This window comes from Manduca sexta, chromosome 27, assembly GCF_014839805.1.
Source record: "Manduca sexta isolate Smith_Timp_Sample1 chromosome 27, JHU_Msex_v1.0, whole genome shotgun sequence".
Classification (NCBI taxonomy): Eukaryota; Metazoa; Arthropoda; class Insecta; order Lepidoptera; family Sphingidae; genus Manduca; species Manduca sexta.
The window spans coordinates 6,747,336-6,769,520 of record NC_051141.1 but is presented as its reverse complement, the minus strand read 5'-3'; the positions used below and the strand labels follow the sequence as shown (position 1 = coordinate 6,769,520).

The 22,185-nt window shown below is 33.4% G+C and overlaps 1 protein-coding gene across 2 annotated transcripts; it reads left to right on the top strand.

The window, feature by feature from the left end:
- Positions 1-2,713: 2,713 nt before the first annotated feature.
- On the top strand, positions 2,714-16,351 carry LOC115441157 (neuronal PAS domain-containing protein 2; the record flags this gene model as incomplete). 2 transcript variants are annotated; one of them, XM_030165809.2, is given in 9 exon segments in its annotated part: positions 2,714-2,886; positions 7,600-7,757; positions 8,846-9,033; positions 9,389-9,557; positions 9,969-10,068; positions 13,496-13,743; positions 13,906-14,710; positions 14,992-15,065; positions 15,202-16,351. In XM_030165809.2, coding segments are annotated over 9 exon segments (1,999 nt in total), but the record flags the coding sequence as incomplete, so codon positions are not given.
- Positions 16,352-22,185: the final 5,834 nt, after the last annotated feature.

The following is a 22,185-nucleotide window of genomic DNA, read 5'->3' as shown; positions in this document are numbered from 1 at the left end:
TATGTGAGAAGTACAGCCAACCAAACTCAATGCAAAAACATAACTAAATACGTCACAGGAAACCTAAATTACCGATTTCGTTTTCTTGACGATATAATTATACTAGTTTTTTAATTTTAAAACCAAACTACCGAAGCGATCTTGAAAAAAATTTTATGGGACCAATCTGGAGAGAAATTCTTTTTCGAATAAAAAAGAATTTTCCAAATCGGTTCATAAATGAGCGAGTTCTGAGGTAACAAACATACAAAAAATTCACGTCGAATTGATAACCTCCTCCTCTTTTTTGAAGTCGGTTAAAACGTTTATAAAAACTATGAAACAGTGTACAGCGTGCATACGCCTACATTTACAAAACATAGTTTTGTTGTTTTACATTTCATATTTTGACATAGAGATACATACATACATGCATAATATATATTATAGCATCACACCTTTATCCCTTTAAGGGATAGACAGAAGTGTAACACCACAGCGCGATAGCTGTACTGTGATCGAAATATTATCAGTTGTGTTTTTGATTTAAGTTTGCTTGAATCTACTTCTTACATACATATATAGCATCATCACACCTTTCCCCTTTTCAGGGGTAAGCAAAGGTGTAACATTTCAGCGCGATAGTCGTATTGTAAGTGAAACATAACTACGCCATCGAGACAGTATATTTTATAGTACAAGTCCATCTAGCTTAACCAGCAATTTCAATTAGACACCGACTCCAAAATTCGTATCCAGTATATACCTGTTATGTGAAATTATTTTTTGGTTTTGAGTGGTTTTTGAAGGCCGTTTATTTATTTTTATATCATTAAATTATTTTTATTTTCAAAACAGCTCGAGCAACATAATCCTTATTGTGGTAACTAATTAGGAACAAATTCCTACATTACGACTTATCAAATAAGTATAAGTTTCGTGAGTGTCCATGCTAGCTTGATATCAAGATAGCAGTGGTAGCTTTTCTAAACGGCGAGCAAAAAATCGAAATAGTGGTAACTAATTAGCAACAAATTAGCAACAAATTCCTACATTACGTCTGATCAAATAAGTATAAGTTTCGTTAGGGTCCATGCTAGCTTGATATCAAGATAGCAGTGGTAGCTTTTTCTAAACGGCGAGCAAAAAATCGAAATAGTGGTAACTAATGAGCAACAAATTAGCAACAAATTCCTACATTACGTCTGATCATATAAGTATAAGTTTCGTTATGGTCCATGCTAGCTTGTTATCATGATAGCAGTGACCGGTTTTTTTTTCTAAAAGGCTGGAGCAACAAAATCGAAATAGTGGTAACAAATTAGCAACAAATTCCTACATTACGTCTGATCAAATAAGTATAAGTTTCGTGAGGGTCCATGCTAGCTTGATATCAAGATAGCAGTGGTAGCTTTTCTAAACGGCTTGAGCAAAAATCGAAATAGTGGTAACTAATGAGCAACAAATTAGCAACAAATTCCTACATTACGTCTGATCATATAAGTATAAGTTTCGTTATGGTCCATGCTAGCTTGATATCATGATAGCAGTGACCGGTTTTTTTTCTAAACGGCTGGAGCAACAAAATCGAAATAGTGGTAACTAATTAGCAACAAATTCCTACATTACGTCTGATCAAATAAGTATAAGTTTCGTTAGGGTCCATGCTAGCTTGATATCAAGATAGCAATGGTAGCTTTTTTCTAAACGGCTTGAGCAAAAAACGAAATAGTGGTAACTAATTAGCAACAAATTAGCAACAAATTCCTACATTACGTCTGATCAAATAAGTATAAGTTTCGTTAGGGTCCATGCTAGCTTGATATCAAGATAGCAGTGGTAGCTTTTATTCTAAACGGCTTGAGCAAAAAATCGAAATAGTGGTAACTAATAAGCAACAAATTAGCAACAAATTCCTACATTACGTCTGATCATATAAGTATAAGTTTCGTTATGGTCCATGCTAGCTTGATATCATGATAGCAGTGGTAGCTTTTTTCTAAACGGCTTGAGCAAAAAATCGAAACAGTGGTAACTAATTAGCAACAAATTAGCAACAAATTCCTACATTACGTCTGATCATATAAGTATAAGTTTCATTATGGTCCATGCTAGCTTGATATCATGATAGCAGTGACCGGTTTTCTAAACGGCGAGCAAAAAAATCGAAAGAGTGGTAACTAATTAGCAACAAATTAGCAACAAATTCTAAAATATATTTGGTTTAATTCTGCTAAGTTACTACTGCTACCTTGACAGAGCTGTTCAGTTGTTAATGTAACAATAGTTATGAGACGAGTTCGAAGTGAACGCGATGCAAAATGTACTGGTGGTAGGTCTCTCACATGTGAGTGTCCACCTGGGTAGGTACCACCCTAAAGTCTATTTTGCCGCCAAGTAACAATATGCAGTCACTATTGTATTCCGGTTTGAAGGGTATTGTAACCAGTGTAACTACCGGACATAATAAGACTTATCATCGCATCTCAGGATGGCGAGCGCAGTGGAAAACCAAATAATACTTTATTATTCAAGATGTTGGATGGTGTTTCTACTGTTTATGGGCGGTCGTATCACTTACCATCAGGCGAACGGCAAGCTCGTCTCATCAATCAAAGTGATAAAAATAAGAAACATGGCCAAAGTCACGACGACTGTACCTTTTTTAAATGTCTCTTCTTTTAAATCCTTCTCTACAATTTTCACAGCGGCTATAGTAAAATTTTTGTTACAGGGATAATCCTCGCGAGATTCGCAACAAAGCCGAGAAGCAACGGCGCGACAAACTTAACCGCTCGATCGCTGATCTAGCATCGACCGTGCCCCCGGTAGTAGCGGCTTCCCGGAAGATAGACAAGACTGGCGTTCTCCGCCTCACAGCCCACTACCTGAGGGCGCACGAATACGGTAAGAAACTTCTTTATTATGAACCTTTTGAATGTACGTACACTTGGGAATATAAACTATATGCGTTAGTTTTGTGCCTTCGTTTTGAAGTAAACGTTGTCAGTACTGGTACAATGACATATTATGCTTGGCAAAGTCTTTTATGCTTTTAGTCAGTGTATACCATTTTAAAAAAGATCAAAATAAGGTGTGTTATCTTCTAGGTAACGGTCTAATGTAATGTTTTCTTCGTTATAAGAAACCTCCATCAGTAGATGATATTGAGCAACATTTAAGTTTTTTTATTGGTGATAGGGGTTTCGCAATCAACGTTTAAATTTAACATATGAAAAACTTACTCGCTATACAATTATTCTTTTCGGATATTCACGGACCCTTTTAAGCATAATGTTTAAGATCGTTCAAGTAAAATTATACGAACATCGGTAAAATAAATGGGTCTTTAAAGAATGCAGACCATAGAAATATTAATCATTAAAATGAAATGTTGCATGTAAAAGAAACATAGACTCGACTCTACACTATGAAAATTATCCACACGTGTGGAATATCTAGGTATCAAACATAAATTTCACTTTTACATCCTGCCTATGTACTTATTAACTTTTATATGGCGCGGAATCTTTTATAAAAGACATGTTTTATAGCCCTACACTCAAGGAAATAATAAGGAACAGACTTTTAAAACTATTTTGTCTAAACAGAATGTATAGTTGTATAATTTGAAAAGCAAGTATTTTAATGTATTTAATTAATTTTTTTTCACGTTGTCTGTGATTATTGTTGATATAAAAAAGCTGTTGAGATTTATCTAAATAGCATTATTTAATAACCCTCGGCTAGATAGAAAATAAAAAAATGTTTTTTGTATATCAAGGTGAACCTTTTAATTCGTCTGGCGACTAATCGTTTCAGCTTAGTAACAACTAACAAAGTATTGGCAGCGTCTTATCGTCTGATTAGTACTGCATATTAATCCGTTAATCTCTTTTAATTGGAGTTATGTCAAACGCTTGTTTACAAAACAATATCGAGAAACATTAAAGCATATTAGTACATCCGTAGTCACCAAGAGTAAAATTTGATTTCACGTGGAAATACAAAGTTGTTAGTAATACAATCAGGAAGTAATATTTTACCATTATCTGGAAAGTAGAAGTTTACCAACAACACTGCATTATAATTCAATATCCTTATCAACTAGCCACTCCCGTGGGTATTTAAATACCGCATTCGAGTTTATAACAAAATATTGGGAAGGTCAGTGCCAACAGTTTTAGATTGTTAACAAACTTTTAGATGCCTTCTACGATGTAAATAAGTGAATTATCATTTTAGGGTAAATATTAACTAAGACCTGATTACGTTTGTTGAGAAATTATTTCAGAAATAAAACAAAACAACGCACCACGTTGACGGCAACGACGCAGTTGACGTTGATCCAGTTTCACGATTTAATTTGCAAATATTTTCTAGTTTCACCACATTCCATAAAATAATTGTTATGTGTCGGTATGCAAGCTCCACCCATACCAATTACGTACCTTTGCACGATAATATGCATGGCAAAAATGAGAAGTGCGTTATAGACAATAAGTGGCCGCAGTCTTGGCTGAATCACGTATATAGCTGGATTATCAACGATGCAGGTGCGCACATTTTGTAGTGTTTTATTAATGTCTTGTCTACTCCATACAATAACATATCTAATAGACAGCGAGTTCGGTATAATATGAATTGCTTTATTTACCGTCTTTATTATCTAGTATATATATCTTTTGATGGTTTATAATGTTATTGTATTTAAATGCCCAGAGTTAAAAGTGATTAAATAGATTAGCATTTAAACTATTCTAGCGTTCGTATTGCAACCACGAACGCGCATCGACAGCCACCATTTATTCTAGCAAGAATTATTTTGAACCAAGTGCAACATAATTGCGCACCAGAAGTGTCAGTAGCTACCACTGGTGAATGACTCATCAAATTACAATATTAATATCGTAGGATACTTATGTCAGCAGATATAAACCGATGGATTTATGTAGGTGTGAAATGAATAACATTTATTATGTATAATAATTGAATAATTGTTATTTGACTTGAATTGTAGTTACTTTTGTGATTAGTGCAACGATTAAAACGCGAGGTCACATTTAGACTTTATGACACAATTAGATAAAATACTTTGTATTGAGTATTATGACGAGGTTAATATATAAATGTGTTGGAGTATGGCTCAGATCAAAATGATTATAATCTAAAATATTCAGTGCAATCGAGTCATTTAGTAGCGGCCAATAAACCGTGTTGAAGTGCAGGCTATTCCTGTACGTGGCTCACATATATGTCACTTTTGAATTGTACCAGAAGTCAGAATATAATTTTATCCTAGACATATCGCAAAAAATAGTTGACATTGTAACAGTTTGATTGCCTGTTGCATAACGGTTTGTGATTTATCATTTTGTTTACAACTCCGATGACTGATAGATTTATAGCAAATTAATAGAATACGTGCCGTAAAGATTAACTGGTTCAAAATATAAGACGCTGGAAATGTGAAATCGATGTATTTATTTTTATGCATATAAACTTTAGAATTATCGTCCTACTATAATAGACTGTAGTAAATTAATATGAGTATGATCGTCAGTGCACAAAGGCTTGGGGATAATAAGTAAAATATATTTCTTTCGACTAAAATGTAAAATGTAGTATGGATGAGTATAATTGTTAACGAATGTAATCGTGTGAAATAACGTGAGGATCTGCGCAGGCGCACGTGCACCGCCATGCTTTCTTAGGGCGCTGCCACATCGCATGAATTCAGTTATTTTCGTTTCAATGTCAGCTTAGACAGCGTGGAGTTCGCGCGACCTGAACTTATTTCATCATACCATGACCGATATTCCGAAATAAGGGCATCAAACATTTATTATTTTTAACGGCGTCTAATTTGCATTCATACCAAGAGTATTATTCCGTTACAAGTCTCTGGTCGCACTGAGAATTAAAATTAATGTGTTTAACAATAATAAAATTAATTTCAAGTAAGTGTACATAAACTCCAGCAGTATAAATATACTTACTGACAATATTGTAGAGAAACGGATGCATTTTATTATGTTAATAATAAACACGAATACTGTATTATAGCTAACATTATGTGAGAAAATCAATATAAAGAAGATAATTCAGTAGAATCTCTTGTGTTATTTAATGCATAAAGTCAGTAATTTTCATAAACTAAATTATAAACAGTGGCGATTAATTCTGAAATAACACAAATATTATCGATTAAACCACATTTAACTATTAACACTTATAAGAACTTAATAAGCACAATAATATGCCAATTCTCTGTTATGAATTCGATTTATACATTGAATATTTTTTGTTATTTTCAATGACGAGATAAACTTGCTGTGCGCCTGATGGTAAGCGATACGACCGCCCATAAACAGTAGAAACATCATCCAACACTTTGAATTACAAAGTATTGTTTGGTATTCCATGGTGCTCGCTGTCCTGAGCCAGTAGATGATAAGTCTTATTATGTCCAGTAGTTACACTAGCTACAATGTTCTTCAAACCGGAAGACAACAGTGACTACATACTTCTGCTTGGCGGCAGAAATAGACATTGCGGTAGTATCTACTCAGATTGACTCACATGTGAGAGACCTACCACCAGTTTACAATACAAAAGATAACCTGAGGTGAATATTACAATCCCCCATACTTTATAGCTGGATTGACTCTACCATAGTTACCATTTCTTGTATGTTTATACTGCTGAGTTAAAGTCCTACAACTTTTTTTCGATGAGTAGCTCTGAAGATGAATTATTTATGATAATAGTATACACCTTTATAATGATAATTTAATGTTTCCTCGTATTTTTCTATCTAAAATCGATTGTTGCGAATGTTACATATCGAAATAAAACTAGTTTTCTGATTTTATCGCATAGCGTAGGTAGGATTAACCTTCATAGTCAAGAGGCGAACGTAGGTGTAGGTCATCCGAAAAGTTAAAGATATAATATTTAACTATATTTTACAATTATACAATGAAAGGCTGCAAGAATTCGAACCGTTGGGAGAAAGTTTAAATACGAAAACCGCGATAATAAACGAAAACTAGTTTTATTTTAATACTTATATATGCACAGGAGATGGTCTATAAGAAATTTTCCTGTTTGTTAGGTTGTATCTTAGTTGTTATGTGGCATTATTATCGAGGAAAATATGTTAATTTGGACGCCTAATTGTCAGTAATAAACGTCAACAATCATTTTTTAGAGATGATAGCGTTTTAATGAAGAGTGATTCTAACAATACGAAACAGCAGAAATATATTGAATAGTTATTAAAATTTGAGTTGCACAAGCCCTAAATTCACCTACACAACAGAAAGTTTCTTGATGAAGTATGAACGGTCATCATAGTTTTTTTTTATTGCCTTAGTAGACAAATCAACAAGCGGTCCGCCTGATGTTAAGCAGCATCCGCCGCTCATGGACTAAAACAATGCCAAAGGCATAGTCAAGCCGTTGCCTACCGGAAGAGTAAGGAATGAATCATAAAAGTAAAAGCCAAGTGTTGCTCCAATATAAACATTGTGATTTAACCAAAAATAAAAGTGAATTATACTGTCAATTGTCATACTTGCTGTTTGACTGGAGCATTATAGAAAGTTTCCTTCGTAGTGTTTGGTGATTCGCTGGATGTCGCGACTCAACAATTCAAGTCGTCGTCCATGCGAGCTGTCATGGGACTCTTCAATGGGTTCCTGATAACCGTCACCTACAAGGGCATCATCGTGGTCGTCTCCGAGAACGTACAGCAGTATCTTGGATACACAGAGGTATATGTTATATAAAACCTTGTTGGCTGTAGGGAGGTTTTAAATAGCGGCGTCGAGTCATTTTTTCACACTATAACAGTTACAAGGGATCTAATGGGGACTTAATTCAATATTTTTCATTGATACTTTGTAATAAGGCGAAACTGGCTACATGGATCTTACTTGTATGGCATGAATAAATATCTTTATAATATTCTGACATTATCTGTAGATTATAATTGAAAGTTTTTTAAATGTTGAAACACCGAATAGTAAATACTATATCCAAACTAGTTGAGATTTTTAGTTATAATGTAATATATTGTTACAAGCCAAATTATAGCTCCTTGCCAACTTTTGCACATACCGATGCGATCGGCTAACACGAAAACATACAAACGTACGTTCTGAATTACAATTGTTTTTATTGAAGTGATTTTAATTTAATTAAATACATTATTGCAACCGGTTATCGTACGTTATGGACTAAAATTGTTCATAACATGCTTAAATAATAAAATAATTGCAATGATAATCATTCTTAATTATTAATAACTACTGAAATGGATACATTGAATGTTTCCCATGCCGATTACTATAAAAATTTTAGACTACGAAAAATAATAGTTTAAACGCAGTCTGTGTATAACAACGACCGATCGCTTTTTCCATTTACTTTCTTGTTTAAATATGTTACAATATAGGTATCTACTTTAATTTCTATTCATAATGGTAATAGAGTATTATAGCTGACTTGGTTTAAACACGATCAGCCAAAGCATATGAGATATGTACATAGGATAACCATATATAAAAGCAATAAGGCAGTATTTATTACTCTCTGTTGAGATATGCATTAGAATCTCGATCACGTTCCGGCCCGCTTAGAGTTCATCGTTTAGATTTCTTTGATCCTATCCTGTAAATCTATGTATATAGCAACACACATAAAATTAGATAACCGCAGATTTCAGCACAGCATGATATGCAAAGCGTAATATGGGACGATTATTTCTTGAAATTTACCGTTTAAGGATTACTAACTTCCAATTTGATTGTAGCTAAGTATATACAATACTTAGTATTACATAATACATTTTTACTGTTAGCTTGAATTGCTCGGCCACAATATGGTTTCGATAACCCACAAAGATGATCAAGCTATCCTGATGAACCAACTTATGCCGAGGAAAGAGTTCTTGGGCCCCAGTGGCGAGTTGCTGGTGCCGGACGAACCTGATGGAATCATGAAGGTAACTGAAGCGCTCGGCAGAGAAAAAAGGAAGTTTGTTTTGAGGTTAGTATTATATCATTGTATTTTGTCTTTTAGGCCATTTACAAAATGTACATTATATTTTGTCTTCAACAAGTTGCGGTAAGCAAATACTTCTAATGATTAATCTAAACCCAAAAATATACGATTACATCGAAAAAACCGACGAAAACTAACTGAAAATTAAATACTCTGTTACCTTAATCCAATTAAATATATTGGTGAATATGCGCATAACATTATCCCTGACAAAGCGGTTATGTTTTAAATTAAAACTTATTAATGTGATGTCAAAATATGATACCGATGTTGAAACATTAATCTCGTTACCCCAACTAATATTAATGACCTCGCGAATCACGTGTTACGTAAATTAAAGGTTGAAGAAGCTCGGACAGCGGTCTGAGCCAGTACAATACATCAGGTGCCACGTGGAAGGCTCCTTCCGCAAATCAGATAAGGCGTGCGCCAGCCCCAACCGCTGCTGCCAAATGGTGCGTCGAGCGCGCGCCAGAAGCGAGAACCACTGCACTAGCGGCAATGATGTGGTAAGTAATGCCTACCTAAATGTAGATCTACTATTTACTTTCGTTATTTAATATTGTTTTTAAGGCTTACAATATGTTAGGTAAGGACGTAATGGATATACTTTTGGCGTTTTATGTATTTAAACTCTCGCTGCGCGGCGCTTTATTCTGTTTACATAAATAACATTCGTTCAGCTACTAGTTCTTGAATTACCTTCGCACACAAATGAGACTGTTTAAAAATATTGAAGAATAAATTGGGTAGATATATTGGTTTAAAATTTATTTCAGACTTATCATAGGATCGGTGTTTAGTGATTGAAATATTTCTTTCTTTTAGCGATTTCTATATAAACTAAAACATTTTTTATAACTGGTCTGGAGCTACGGATGTAGCAACAGCTTTAAAACTTTGATTGGAAACTATTTCAGGTGTTCATCGGCGTGGTTCGACCGGAAGTGCAAACATTTGTAACGGAAATCGGACTGGAATCTTGCCGGATGGAGTACAGAACACGCCACTCTATCGACGGTGAGATCATACAATGCGAGCAACGCATTGCACTTGTCACCGGCTATATGATCCATGAAGTACAGGGAGTCAATGCTATGAACTTCATGCACAAAGATGACGTACACTGGGTCATCATCGCATTGCGTGATAGTAAGTTTGGCTGATACTTAGCAGCAAAAAAAAAACACCTAGCTGTTAATGAGCGAAAGTGTACTGTGATGTCATTGGCCTTTTGAATCTTAAGGGTCTTTTTAAAAAGCCCATGTTTAAAGTTATTCTATATTTGAAAATACATCACTTTTACTCGCCCGCGTGAATAACTAACACTTTTATGTAATGACTCTCTGGTAATTTTTTTGGATCGGTGCAGGTACTAGTGACAGTATTGTGATTCCCTGCACTTTGAAAGCAATTTATTACGCATTGTAGTTTGTGTTGTATTTAGTATGATATGAGTACGTGTCTTTTTTTTATTATACGCACCTTAGTAATTAACCTGAATAGTAAAATGTTGACAATATGTTTATTTTATGATCACACTGTGACATTTTAGGATTAAAATGATTTTTTGCTCCCTTTGGTTTAATGCTAGGCAATTATAATACTTAAAATTAAAGACGAATATTCGAATAATTTATAGGTAAAGATAGCCCCAATTACGTAATTAATAAAATAATAATGCAGCCATAGATGAAAATAATGTTTACACAAATCTATTAGTAACAGGATTTTTTTAAACGCAGAAATATTGCATGTAATTTTATTCTTTTGTAGTTTGATCGATATTGGACGCATAATAATATGTGCAGGAATTACTTTATAATCTTTTAGTGATATACGTATTTATTGTATTTGTCCCTAAATTTGGACTAAATAGCTTCGTAAGAAAATATAGGATACAATTGTGCATTTTACCCGGGTTGAACTCGACGGTTAATCGTAGTGTAGGTATCTAATATCATTTCGTTACTAAAAGGCGGGTACCCACCGGTACCATTCGTGTGTCATGTAGCAATAAAGAATTATTTGATGAACGTCATATTTTTTTTTCATATGGGCACGCGAAGTGAGTTCACTGCTCCTGGTGGTAAGTGGAGTGGGATGTAATAGAAGTCTACTTACGAGAGATGATTATACCCCGGCAGTCAACATTATGCCGGCTTATGGGAACCGGATATATACCGGCTGATCCCGGAACGCGACACACTTACGTGGAGTGTTTTTAGAGACATAAAATATGCGCTACGACCAGTAATTACAGTGATGCACTGAATAAACATATAATTATAAAGCTCACTCATATCCGCTTTTCCGAACGAATATCATCACTCACATTTACTATACCAAGCTAATGAAATTATCTATTATAAATTGATAAAATCACTTTACGATATAACACATAATAATTTTCCGCTGTCTACCAAAGATTATCTACCGTAATTTGATCGCGATACCTACAATTGCACTCATATTGGATACTCTCCTGCCTACCCTGACTAATGTTCTGTTCGCACACACCCGTAGTGGGGCCGGGCCGTGGCAGGATCGTGCCTTTTTGACGTCCACCACGTCATTTTAAATGATCGGTCATTGACATCTGATGCCGGTGAGTACCCGCTAAAGCGTAAATGAGCTCTTGATTGGTATTCTGATATTGCAATGGCGAATGTTGCATTGTTTATTATGGGTTATATATATGTGTAATTTTAGATATTTATCCCAAAACTTTGCGCGATACGTTATTAGTAAAAACAACTTTATTTATGTGCAATGCGATTAAATAAGAGTATTAAAATAAATAATATGTTAGACTGGCTCGCTTGTAGCGTACAGAATACAATAATATATATTTTTAAATGAGCAATGTTTTTCATGCCACATACGAGCGCGAGGACAGTGCAAAGGATTATGTTCTACATTTAAATGTAAGGGCTTTGTTGAATAGGCACGTATGTATTAAGGTTCATAATAATAACATAGAATTATTTGTTGCGAAAATAAAGTTTTGCACTGAACGAGAATTTTTATAACTAGCAAAATTTTTAACAATATTTTTCAATACAAATAGAACCTTAATTGATTCACTTAGAGATAGAACATGGCTCGAGCATGTCAGTTATACGTCTTTGTTTTTTTCACACACGGATAATATCCTTATTCGTACACAATTTAATGCATTGATATACTTAATAGCTTCTCATTTTTCTGTAAATTCAACGTCTTTTGTTGTGAAAAATTTTTTGCTTACAAAGCTGCGTTGCTAAGTCAACAGTGCTAAATTATTTACTGTGCTTACTTATTTTATAAACAAAATAAAACATCATTTTTATGCAGCACACTTGTTATAATTATTATAAAGACTAATCGTTGCACGCGTGTTAAAATGTCGTTCATAATTACAGTGCTCGTATACCCATAAACGTTTCAGTCAAGGATTCGGCAATATTAAATATTAGGTACTTACTGAATTATTCCAAATTATCTCCTATTTATTTAGATACGGTGATAAAGCAGTGAAATAAGTTTTCGAACACCTATGAAACGAAATGAACACTCAGTTATCAAGCATCTATTCGTCCATGCCACTTGTTTACTAACTTCATCTTGCATATCTATATAAATTGTTATTGCTAGAGATAAACACTTTCTACTTTTCCACTGCTCCGCATAACGACAAGTGTATTATCTATTAAACTGATATATTTACATAAATACTACTTGACATTGGCAGTTAAATTTATCCCTTAAAGACGATTACTGTATTTGCGCCAAATATGTAGGAATGAAAGTTGACGAAAAATTTCTTTATGGTTTTTAAGTTTCTTCATGCGTTCATAATTATTGTGCGAGACTAATTATAAGAGAAAATTTCAAAATGAATCATAGGTACATTATAGTATATGGTGTAAAGTGTTTAAAGAAACAATGTCTACTCACAACGTCACATTCTGTGATCATCAAAAAATATTACATACTTGTATTGAAACATTAAAAAGTTATTAAAGTAATGCTTGAAGAGTGCTATTTAATAAAAAAAATGCGTTTTGCGGATTTAATTTTAAATTATGCCATTACAGCACAGCTTTCTCGTGGGTGTCTTAAAGTCCCCATGCTCAAAATATTGCAGTTGTAAAATGATACAAAATTTACATAAATATATATAGGCACGAACTCGATACCGCCCATAAGGACTTATGCGGCATAAAATATTATTTTTTATGCCCGTTGAAGACTGAACTGGTGGTAATAAATTCAGGGTGGTAATTATAAGATTTTGACAAAATAGCTTGTTACGTTTTTTTTACATTAAGTTCTTATTCTTTTGGCTTTGTAGAGAGATAATCCAGCTCTTTCAAGAATCTAATGTCTTAATTTGTAAATCGATCAATGAATCTTACAAGTTGTTTTTAAGAATACATTCAGAATAAACGTATCTTAATTGCAGTGTACGATCAACATCGACTATACGGAGAGTCCTGCTATCGTTTAATGACCAAGAACGGAGAGTTCATTTATATGAGGACCCGTGGACGACTGGATGTCGATAAAGATTCCAGGGTCGTCACTAGCTTCGTTTGCACCAACACCGTGGTTGATGAAGCAGAAGGGAAGTACTTAATTAAGATGATGAAGAAAAAATTCAATATTAAGACGAAGAAGGAGGGAGAACTACTTAAACTTGTTGACAAGGAAGTAAGTTTTTTAAAGGCGCTATTTTAGTTGACAGAACGTTAAAGCATTTATTATAAAAGCTTAAAGTTGTTATTTCAATATTTATTTAAAAATAATATTGTTCTAGTTTTTAAAAACGAATCTCCGTGTATGGTAACGTAATATTTATTTATTTAATTTTAGGAAGCGGATAAAAAAGATCTGCCTGTCGAAGACCCACGACAGCTTGAGAAAGTTATTCTCCACTTGGTTACGAACTTGCCATCCCAGGGTGAGGGAAACATTCCTAACAAGCCAGCTATCTGCGGTGCTTCGACTTCGCGGGGACTTGCCATCATCCCACCAAAAAAGGAACGAATTGTCAGTGCTATTGAAAAAATTTATAATATTATAAAAACTTTTCCCAAGGAACCTCGCCAGGAGGATAATAGCATGGCCACTAATAAAGATGAGAAACAAGGAGATACCCTAAATGCTCCAGGCATTTCGCAGAGCACTATTTCAGTGACTGAACTGTGCTCCAATACTAGCTCAAGCTCAGGTGACTTTCAGGAGAACCTTTATTGGCAAAAGCAGCTTGAGAATTCACTGCAAATGCCGACCACATCCGTGTGCACAGAACCGGTGTACGCAGATTTCGATTTGATGACCCAGCCTATCGAGCCCGCTGTGTACAGCTTAATGACTCCACAACAAGTAGACGATTATGCAAGTGGAAACTTCTTGCAGGCTGAGGCCAATCAATCTGCTGTTGAACTAAAATACCAGGTGCTTGTAGCTCCTGGGGTTAACAAGAATGAGACTACGAGCCAGGCAAGCTCCGGCTCGCAGGTGGAATTGCCAACATCAACCAAGAGCCTGAAGCGCCCAAACGAATGCCTTGAGCGCAGCACCACTAAGAAGATGCTTTCGAACGTGAGCAATGGTTCGGATGATGAGTTACCGGATGACGACTTCTCGTGCCTCGAGGCGTTATTTGATGAAGAAAGTAAGTTTCTTTTTTAACTTGGACATATCGTTTTTGACAAAGTACAGCACCTTTTTATAGGTTTAACTTTCGAATCTCAAGATTATACATCTGTCATCTACATAGTCTCTCAAGAAGTATAAAGTATTTGTTACATGAAAGGGAAAATATTTAATTTATGATCCCCAACATTTATTGGATCATAATCTAAGCTATGCTGACGTATTCTTAATACATACCTAATTATATGTAATAACTACGTCAATCATTGTGGAATAAGAAAAATATTTTTTATTTTTCAGTGCTGGACAAGCAAATTGAATCAGCCATCAACTCATTGGAGCAGAGCATTGACCCAACATTTCCGGACTTATTGGTAAGTTATAAATATGAATTTATTAGTACATTTATATCTAAAGTCATATTAAAATATTATTATTCTTTAAAAAGATTATTTAAAATATATTTAAACATTGACAAAAAGTAGTTATAAATTTATTTTATACTTTCAGATCTCCAATGAGGTGCAAGAAATTTTGCAACAGATCGAAGAAAAAGAAAAAGTTGTGGAGAAGACGGACGAGGTAGACGCTTAAAGTGACAAAAGAACATCTATTTGGATATGACTGATTCCTAGCGGAACAAAATCAAAATTTAAACATAAATTGTAAGTGGCACATATTTCATGTAGCAAATGGTACTCTATCGGATGCGAACTATATTATTTTCTGCAATGCGAAGTACCTATATTATGCATAAGTACCTAATTACGCTGTAATTGTATATTTGAATTACTGTGTCTACTTATTTTATACCAAGATCTCTGAATTTTCGATTTTTTTATTGATTTTATTAGTTGCTAAGTTCTTGTTTAGTGTCGCTCGGCCATAATTGCAAGATATCAAAATTACGGGTTTCAATAGTCAATAGTGATCTACGTAGTAGAGTTTAGGTCTTTTACAACTTTATAATCGGCATTTGACCCACATTACATACACGTTTATGAAAATATTTTCTGTTTCATAATATTTAAAATATTCGCAGCTACAGTGAATTTTTAAGACTTAAAATTAACATTAAATTCATTAGTAAACACAAAAGTTGATAACTAGGGGCCAAATTAGGCAAAAATATATTTGAAAAAAAAAACGCTGGCAGGTAAAAAAAAAAACAGAATTCAAAATTATTTTTTTGCTCCGTCTTAAAATATTATATCATATTTTTAGGTCTAACGTGTCGGGCCATATTACAAAAAGACTACTAATAGTTTTTTTTTTATTGTAAGTGTAATTAATAAATAATACATTGCAGGGATCTGGAGCTTACACAAATTATATTAAATAAAACGTCAAACTCGTTAACAGTGTATTGACGTAAACTAGTATTTATGGTTATTTTAATGTTACGAAAATAATGTAATCTAAAGGCAGTTTTTTTTACCAAAGTAGCGTTTTAAAGCCTAGTCACTCGACCCGAATTTTTATTTTCTATAAAAACAATAAAATACCAAAAGAAAAGCCAAGTTTCTCATAGATTTTCTAATTTGCGTAGTATATTTAGAACTTTCATTTGCGTATCGTAAGACTGAGTATTTTTATTTGTTGGGATTTATATTTTTTATTTGTGAAGAGTTTATTAATCGTAATAATATACATTTCCGCATTTTATGTAATAGGTAATGTTTTGATTTTACGTAATAATAATTACAATTTAACTATGCCTCATTTTGTTTAATTTTAGAATTCGCATAGCGAAGAGTTTAGTCCTTCAAGTGAAATTAAAAATATTTCTGGAACTTTTACCTTTAATGGAGTTTATTTTATATTATTGAGAAGTACTCTTACTCATATTTCCCTTTAATATTATACTTGTAGTGTATAAGTGAAGCCGAATATTGGCTGAATATTTTTAGGATTATTATAATACTGCAATGCAGTTATTCGTAATTATATTACAATCAAGTCAGTATAGTTACAAAGAGTGACGACAGGAAGAAACAACGTTGACTTTATAATACCAACTAATCTTGCGCACACGCATTTTCGCAACGTCAAGTCGTCCCATAAAATAATATTCATCATTAGTAATGTAGTTTTCAATTCATTTAATGTGCCAACACTTAATATATAAACATGTAGTGGAGAAACTTTTTGAATATCTGAATGTCTGTTAATCGCAATCTTATTGATGTTTAGGACACTGATTCTATAATACTTATTATTAAGTTTAATTCTTTTTTTTTACTTTTGAAAATATCTTTTATTTTAGCCTTAAGTTTTTTTATGAATTGTTTTTTGAATTTCAAGAATTATGTTAACGAACCTGAAGTCGACTAAGCGATTGTTAAATAATTGGATAATACAATATTTACGTGACACAATAATTCAATGCCTATTTAATCGGCCATAAACTTAATAATGTGTAAACACCATTGAGGACCTTTAAAAATGAACTAAATTTCTATCCTAGAAATTTAATTAGAACCACTTAGATAGGGGCTTAGAGGATATGGTGTTATGAAAATACGTCTAAGTTCTCAAAATGTAAATGTGATAGTGCTACTTGGTAAGCACTTATGTCTGCAGACTGAATCGGCTTGACTAGATGGGTGCTACTATCGGACAGAACAGTGTGATGTTGCGATAATTATTCTTTAAATATAATGTTAGATAATGGAATTCGTAAATTAAAAACTACATAATGTTCTGATACAGATAAAATGAAATTGATGGAAATTAACGATTATAATTGATGACGCTATCAAAACTTTCAACATAATTGTAAACGACATTGAAAATAAATTATTTCGTGTAAATTTACGAAAAGGAACACTAGACTATTGTCCACTAAGCCCGTGTTGTCTCATCCGTGGTCACACTTGACCTACGTAGTTAACAGTCAATTGCATTGGATAAGCGCGCACTACCTTCATCTCACTGCGAATTAGCTTGCAATGCGCCAGTTTGATAACAGATTTAACTTTACCCAGCCACGGATGCAACAATCCGGCCAAATGGTCCTTATACGACGTGGTGATGAAATTAAATGTAATTATATGTGTCACACAAATCTCTGTGTGGTGCAAACACCCGCAGAGTATCTAATTGCAAAAGACAAAAATAAAATAAATTGTCATCGTTTAGTCACTGACGTCAACGTATTGACGTCTATAAATAATAAAGATAATAATATAAAGTCGTAAGGGCTAGCGCATATGACGCGTTTCGGACGAGTTTTGATATAAAAAATATTTTAGAATGTATAACATGCACCAAAAGTGATTTTTAGAACCTTTTAAAAGCCCCAAGGGCTCTTAGTTGATTTATTTGACAAATTGACTGAATTTCTGTATACAAATTATGTATTTTTGTTGTTTAAAGAATGATAATATAATAGTTACTTAAGAATACATCGATGTGGTAGTGAATTAAAATAAAAAAGATAATATGCGTAATGTCTAATCATGATCGTTATTGTAATGTCGGAAGCGGTAAATTTCTTTGAATCTCATTTGTAATTAAGTAATTAATACAGGTTAAAATGTATTTTTGTTCACGCATGCGCACTTATGAATTGATAGATGCAATACCTGCAAAAAATAGAAATCGTGAGTTTACATATTGCATGGAACAGTATTTTTAAACGCCGTCCTTACTTTTATGTAATGAACTATTTTGTTTTGGTTATATAAATGTCAAGATGAATGTAAATGCGCTGCGTGGCATTTATTATCTATTTATAATTTTAATTTTTTATTTGTTGAACCATTTTCATCCATAGAAGTTAAATTGACTTAGAAAATGTAATTAAATTATAGGAAAAATATAGATATTTGACATAAACAAGTATCAATCAGTAAATTTTAGAACAAACCCAACGTTTCAATTGTAGTACAACTTCAGTGAAAATAATAGATTTAAAATATGTTTAAAATTTAGACTACAGAAATTTGAAATGTTGCAGTAAAGAAATACTTAAAGATTATAATCCAATCATTCATCTTGGCTTTAATAAAAATATTTTCTTCAAGGGAGTCAGCATCTATCTATGTATGTATTTGTATAGAAATATTCAAAACTCTATATGAATTGTTTTGTATGCTTGCGTTGACATTAAATCACTGTGTCTATGAGACATTTGTCACTTTGTAGATTAGATTAGATGTTACCGTATACATTATCGTAATCTTTTTGTGAATAAATGTTGTAATACCAAATAAATAACACTGTTTTTTATTATTATTCTATTTGTTAAACAACTATGTGGTATAATTTTGAGGACATAAGTTCAAATTGTCTATTGTAAATGTGAAAAATTATTATTATCGCCCAATGGACGTAACAAATTAATTTACTGATGGTAGGTTTCTCATATGTGAGAGTCCGTCTGGGTAGGAACCACCGCTATGTCTATTTCGGCCGCCAAGCAGCGGTGTGTAGTCACTGTTGTATTTCGGTTTGAAGGAAATTGTAACTACTGGACATAATGAGGCTTAACATCTCATGTCACAGGATGGCGAGCGCAGTGGAATACCAAATAATACTTTGTAATTAAATGTGTGTGGCGTTTTTATCGTTCATAAGGCAAACGGAAAGTTGAAGCTGAAAAAATAGACGTTCAATGCGCGATCCTATCCTAGGCAAATATTGTTAGAAAAACACATACAATAATATTTTCGATCTAGAAATCAGAACCACAACCTATATATTATTCAATACCATTGCACCAAAAGTATTCTTCAGTCTAATTGTTTGATAATTTTAAAATATATATTAAGTATATTAGGCGTTTCTCGCGCCTTTCACGCTATTAAAGTCCCAAAATCCCCACCCCCACAGTACATGGCGCCATCTAAACGAAGCCAGCGCCATCTTCTAATAAATCAGGTAACAGTACTTTAGCGATGAATTACTAACGAAGTAGGTATGTAGCAATTGGTTTCAATACACCTGGGCCCTTATTCTGTATGACAGCGTAACACACGTACGGCCGCGTTATGCGTTTACACTATCATACAGGGCCCTTATTCTGTATCTTAGAATGGTATTCTGTAAGCCAAATCCTATAGTCCTAAACGTGACGCGTTGCGTTACGTGCTTGTTACGCACTATCAAAGTAACGTTTGGCATAGAGAATGAGGGCCCAGAATAAGGGCCCTGTGATCATTTATATGATTAATTGTGTTTAGTTGTGGAGTTTCTGGACTACGGTTGACTGCCTTCACCATACTTCTACATCATAAGTATCATCAAACGCTGAAGCTGGTGTCTTATCGTCAAAGAAGAGATGAGTAAGTATTTTAAAAATGTGATGTGACATTGTTGGAATATCATAAAAGAACCAAAACTGATCTATCGGAATTTATATACCTATTATTCAAATTGAAATAGGTATTGTGTAGATATGCATTCTTAGTAATTTAAGGGTTCCGTGAATTATCGCTTGCTTAAACGGTGAAGGAAAATATCGTGAAGAAACACACACCTGAGTAGTTCCCTATAAGAATTTCGAAGGTGTGTGAAGTCTACCAATCCACGCTAGGGCAGCGTGGTGGACAAAGGCCTATTCCCTCTCAGCAGTAGAAGAGACCCGTGCCCAGCAGTGGGACAGTATATAATACAGGGTTCATATTATTATAAGGGTTCCGTAACTCAAAATGAACCCTTTTGTAATCACTTATCTGTCTCTTTGTGAAGACCCTTTTCTCAGGAACTTGTAGAAGTAAAGTTAAATTTATATGGAGTAGTCGGGATCTACGATCTCTTGCATCTGTGAAAAAAATTAACTTGTAAATCAAAACCTACACTTATGCTACACATAATATGCTACACTTTGACATAGAATCATGAATTTTGAAAGAAGCGTCTTATAGCACACATGTATCTACTTTATATATATGATGATTTTAACATAACATTTAACAAAGGAAACCACACACTCGTCTGTGCCTTGGCTAACATTGTACCTAAAATACCCATAAATAACGAATTTTCACCAAAGATTGTCATTTTTACCTTTTTAGAGTTATTGATAGTTTTGTAGTTTAGTGCAAATTTAACGTGTGCTAGAGTGTATTTCTAACTGTATCTCTGTATTACGTTAGCGGTATTAGAACATGAAAAATTATAAATATTATTGTGTGTTGTTCAAAACACACACTTATTTATTTTACATCTAAAGTTGTAGTAACTTCTTTCAGTTTTCAAGAAGACAAGGATGTTGTGTCATTTATAACCCATATATTGTATACAAGATACTTATTGATTTAACAAGGAATTGCTTGCTCGTTTGTTTATGCAAACGATGACTTCATTCATACTCTTCCGTAACTTATGGAGGCAATTTACTATAATTCTATTTTCTAAACAATAGCCGATATCAAAGAATATCATTATCAGCCATAGCATGTCCACTGCTGAACATGGACCTCCTTCAAAGATTTCCAGCTGGACCTATTCGAAGCGGCCCGCATCCAGCGACCTTCTGCAATTTTTAATTCATTCACTACGTGCTACTTAAATCATAACGTGTCACACAATTAAAATCGCAACCATGTTGGCCGCTCTTGTCCTGATGAATATCAGGTTAATAATTATACAATACTCACTTCGTTACCAAGGAATAAATACGGAGAGCTGCGCTAGGTGCCTCAATTTTTTTTTTAACTGGGTTATTTTTACTTTTTAAAATATTATACCTCACATTTGGTAAATTGCACTGTAATTATTAGTAAGATTCCCTTTTACCATACCTATTATCGATACGTTAATCAAATAAATATGTCGTCAGATAGCAAATATTAAATTAGGGCTACTCAATTGGGACTTATCACTTTTTAAATACATTTTAATAGTCAATTTTTAAATACTTTATTATAATATTACAATGCTGCACATGTCGTTTATACTATAACTACATACAATACATCAATGAAACAACGCAAAACTGGAAACATTTTGGATCGGGTATACAATAGACTTAACTATAATGTAAAGATTAATTTTGCACATTTAAATTATAGTAAAATATTTTACCAATAATATTAGTTTTTAAACTAATCAGAGGTTGTGAAATAATTATCTGTTTTAGATATATATATAAAAAATGCTATAAATATTAGGGATGTAGGGGTTACAATGCTTAAAGTGTAAAAGTTATAAGCTCCATTTAACTAAGTCCCTTGTACATCTAAGAGAATAACATTTCCAAGTTATTCGTTAATTTTTTTTCGTTGTGTTCTGCCAATAATAAGATACAATTCATTTTTATGGTAATGATTACAGACATTAAGATGTTGTTTAAAAAATGCCAATTAAATACTAATGCAAGTTTGAATTTAAGGAGAATGCAATAAGATATCTAGCCTATTGCAATTTCCTAAATAGCACTAAGTTAACCTTAATCGAGTCGAACTCGTATCTTATTCTTTATTTACTATGGTATACCGTGACTTAAATAAGTTCGAATAAACAAAAAATACACGAATTAGCTACAAG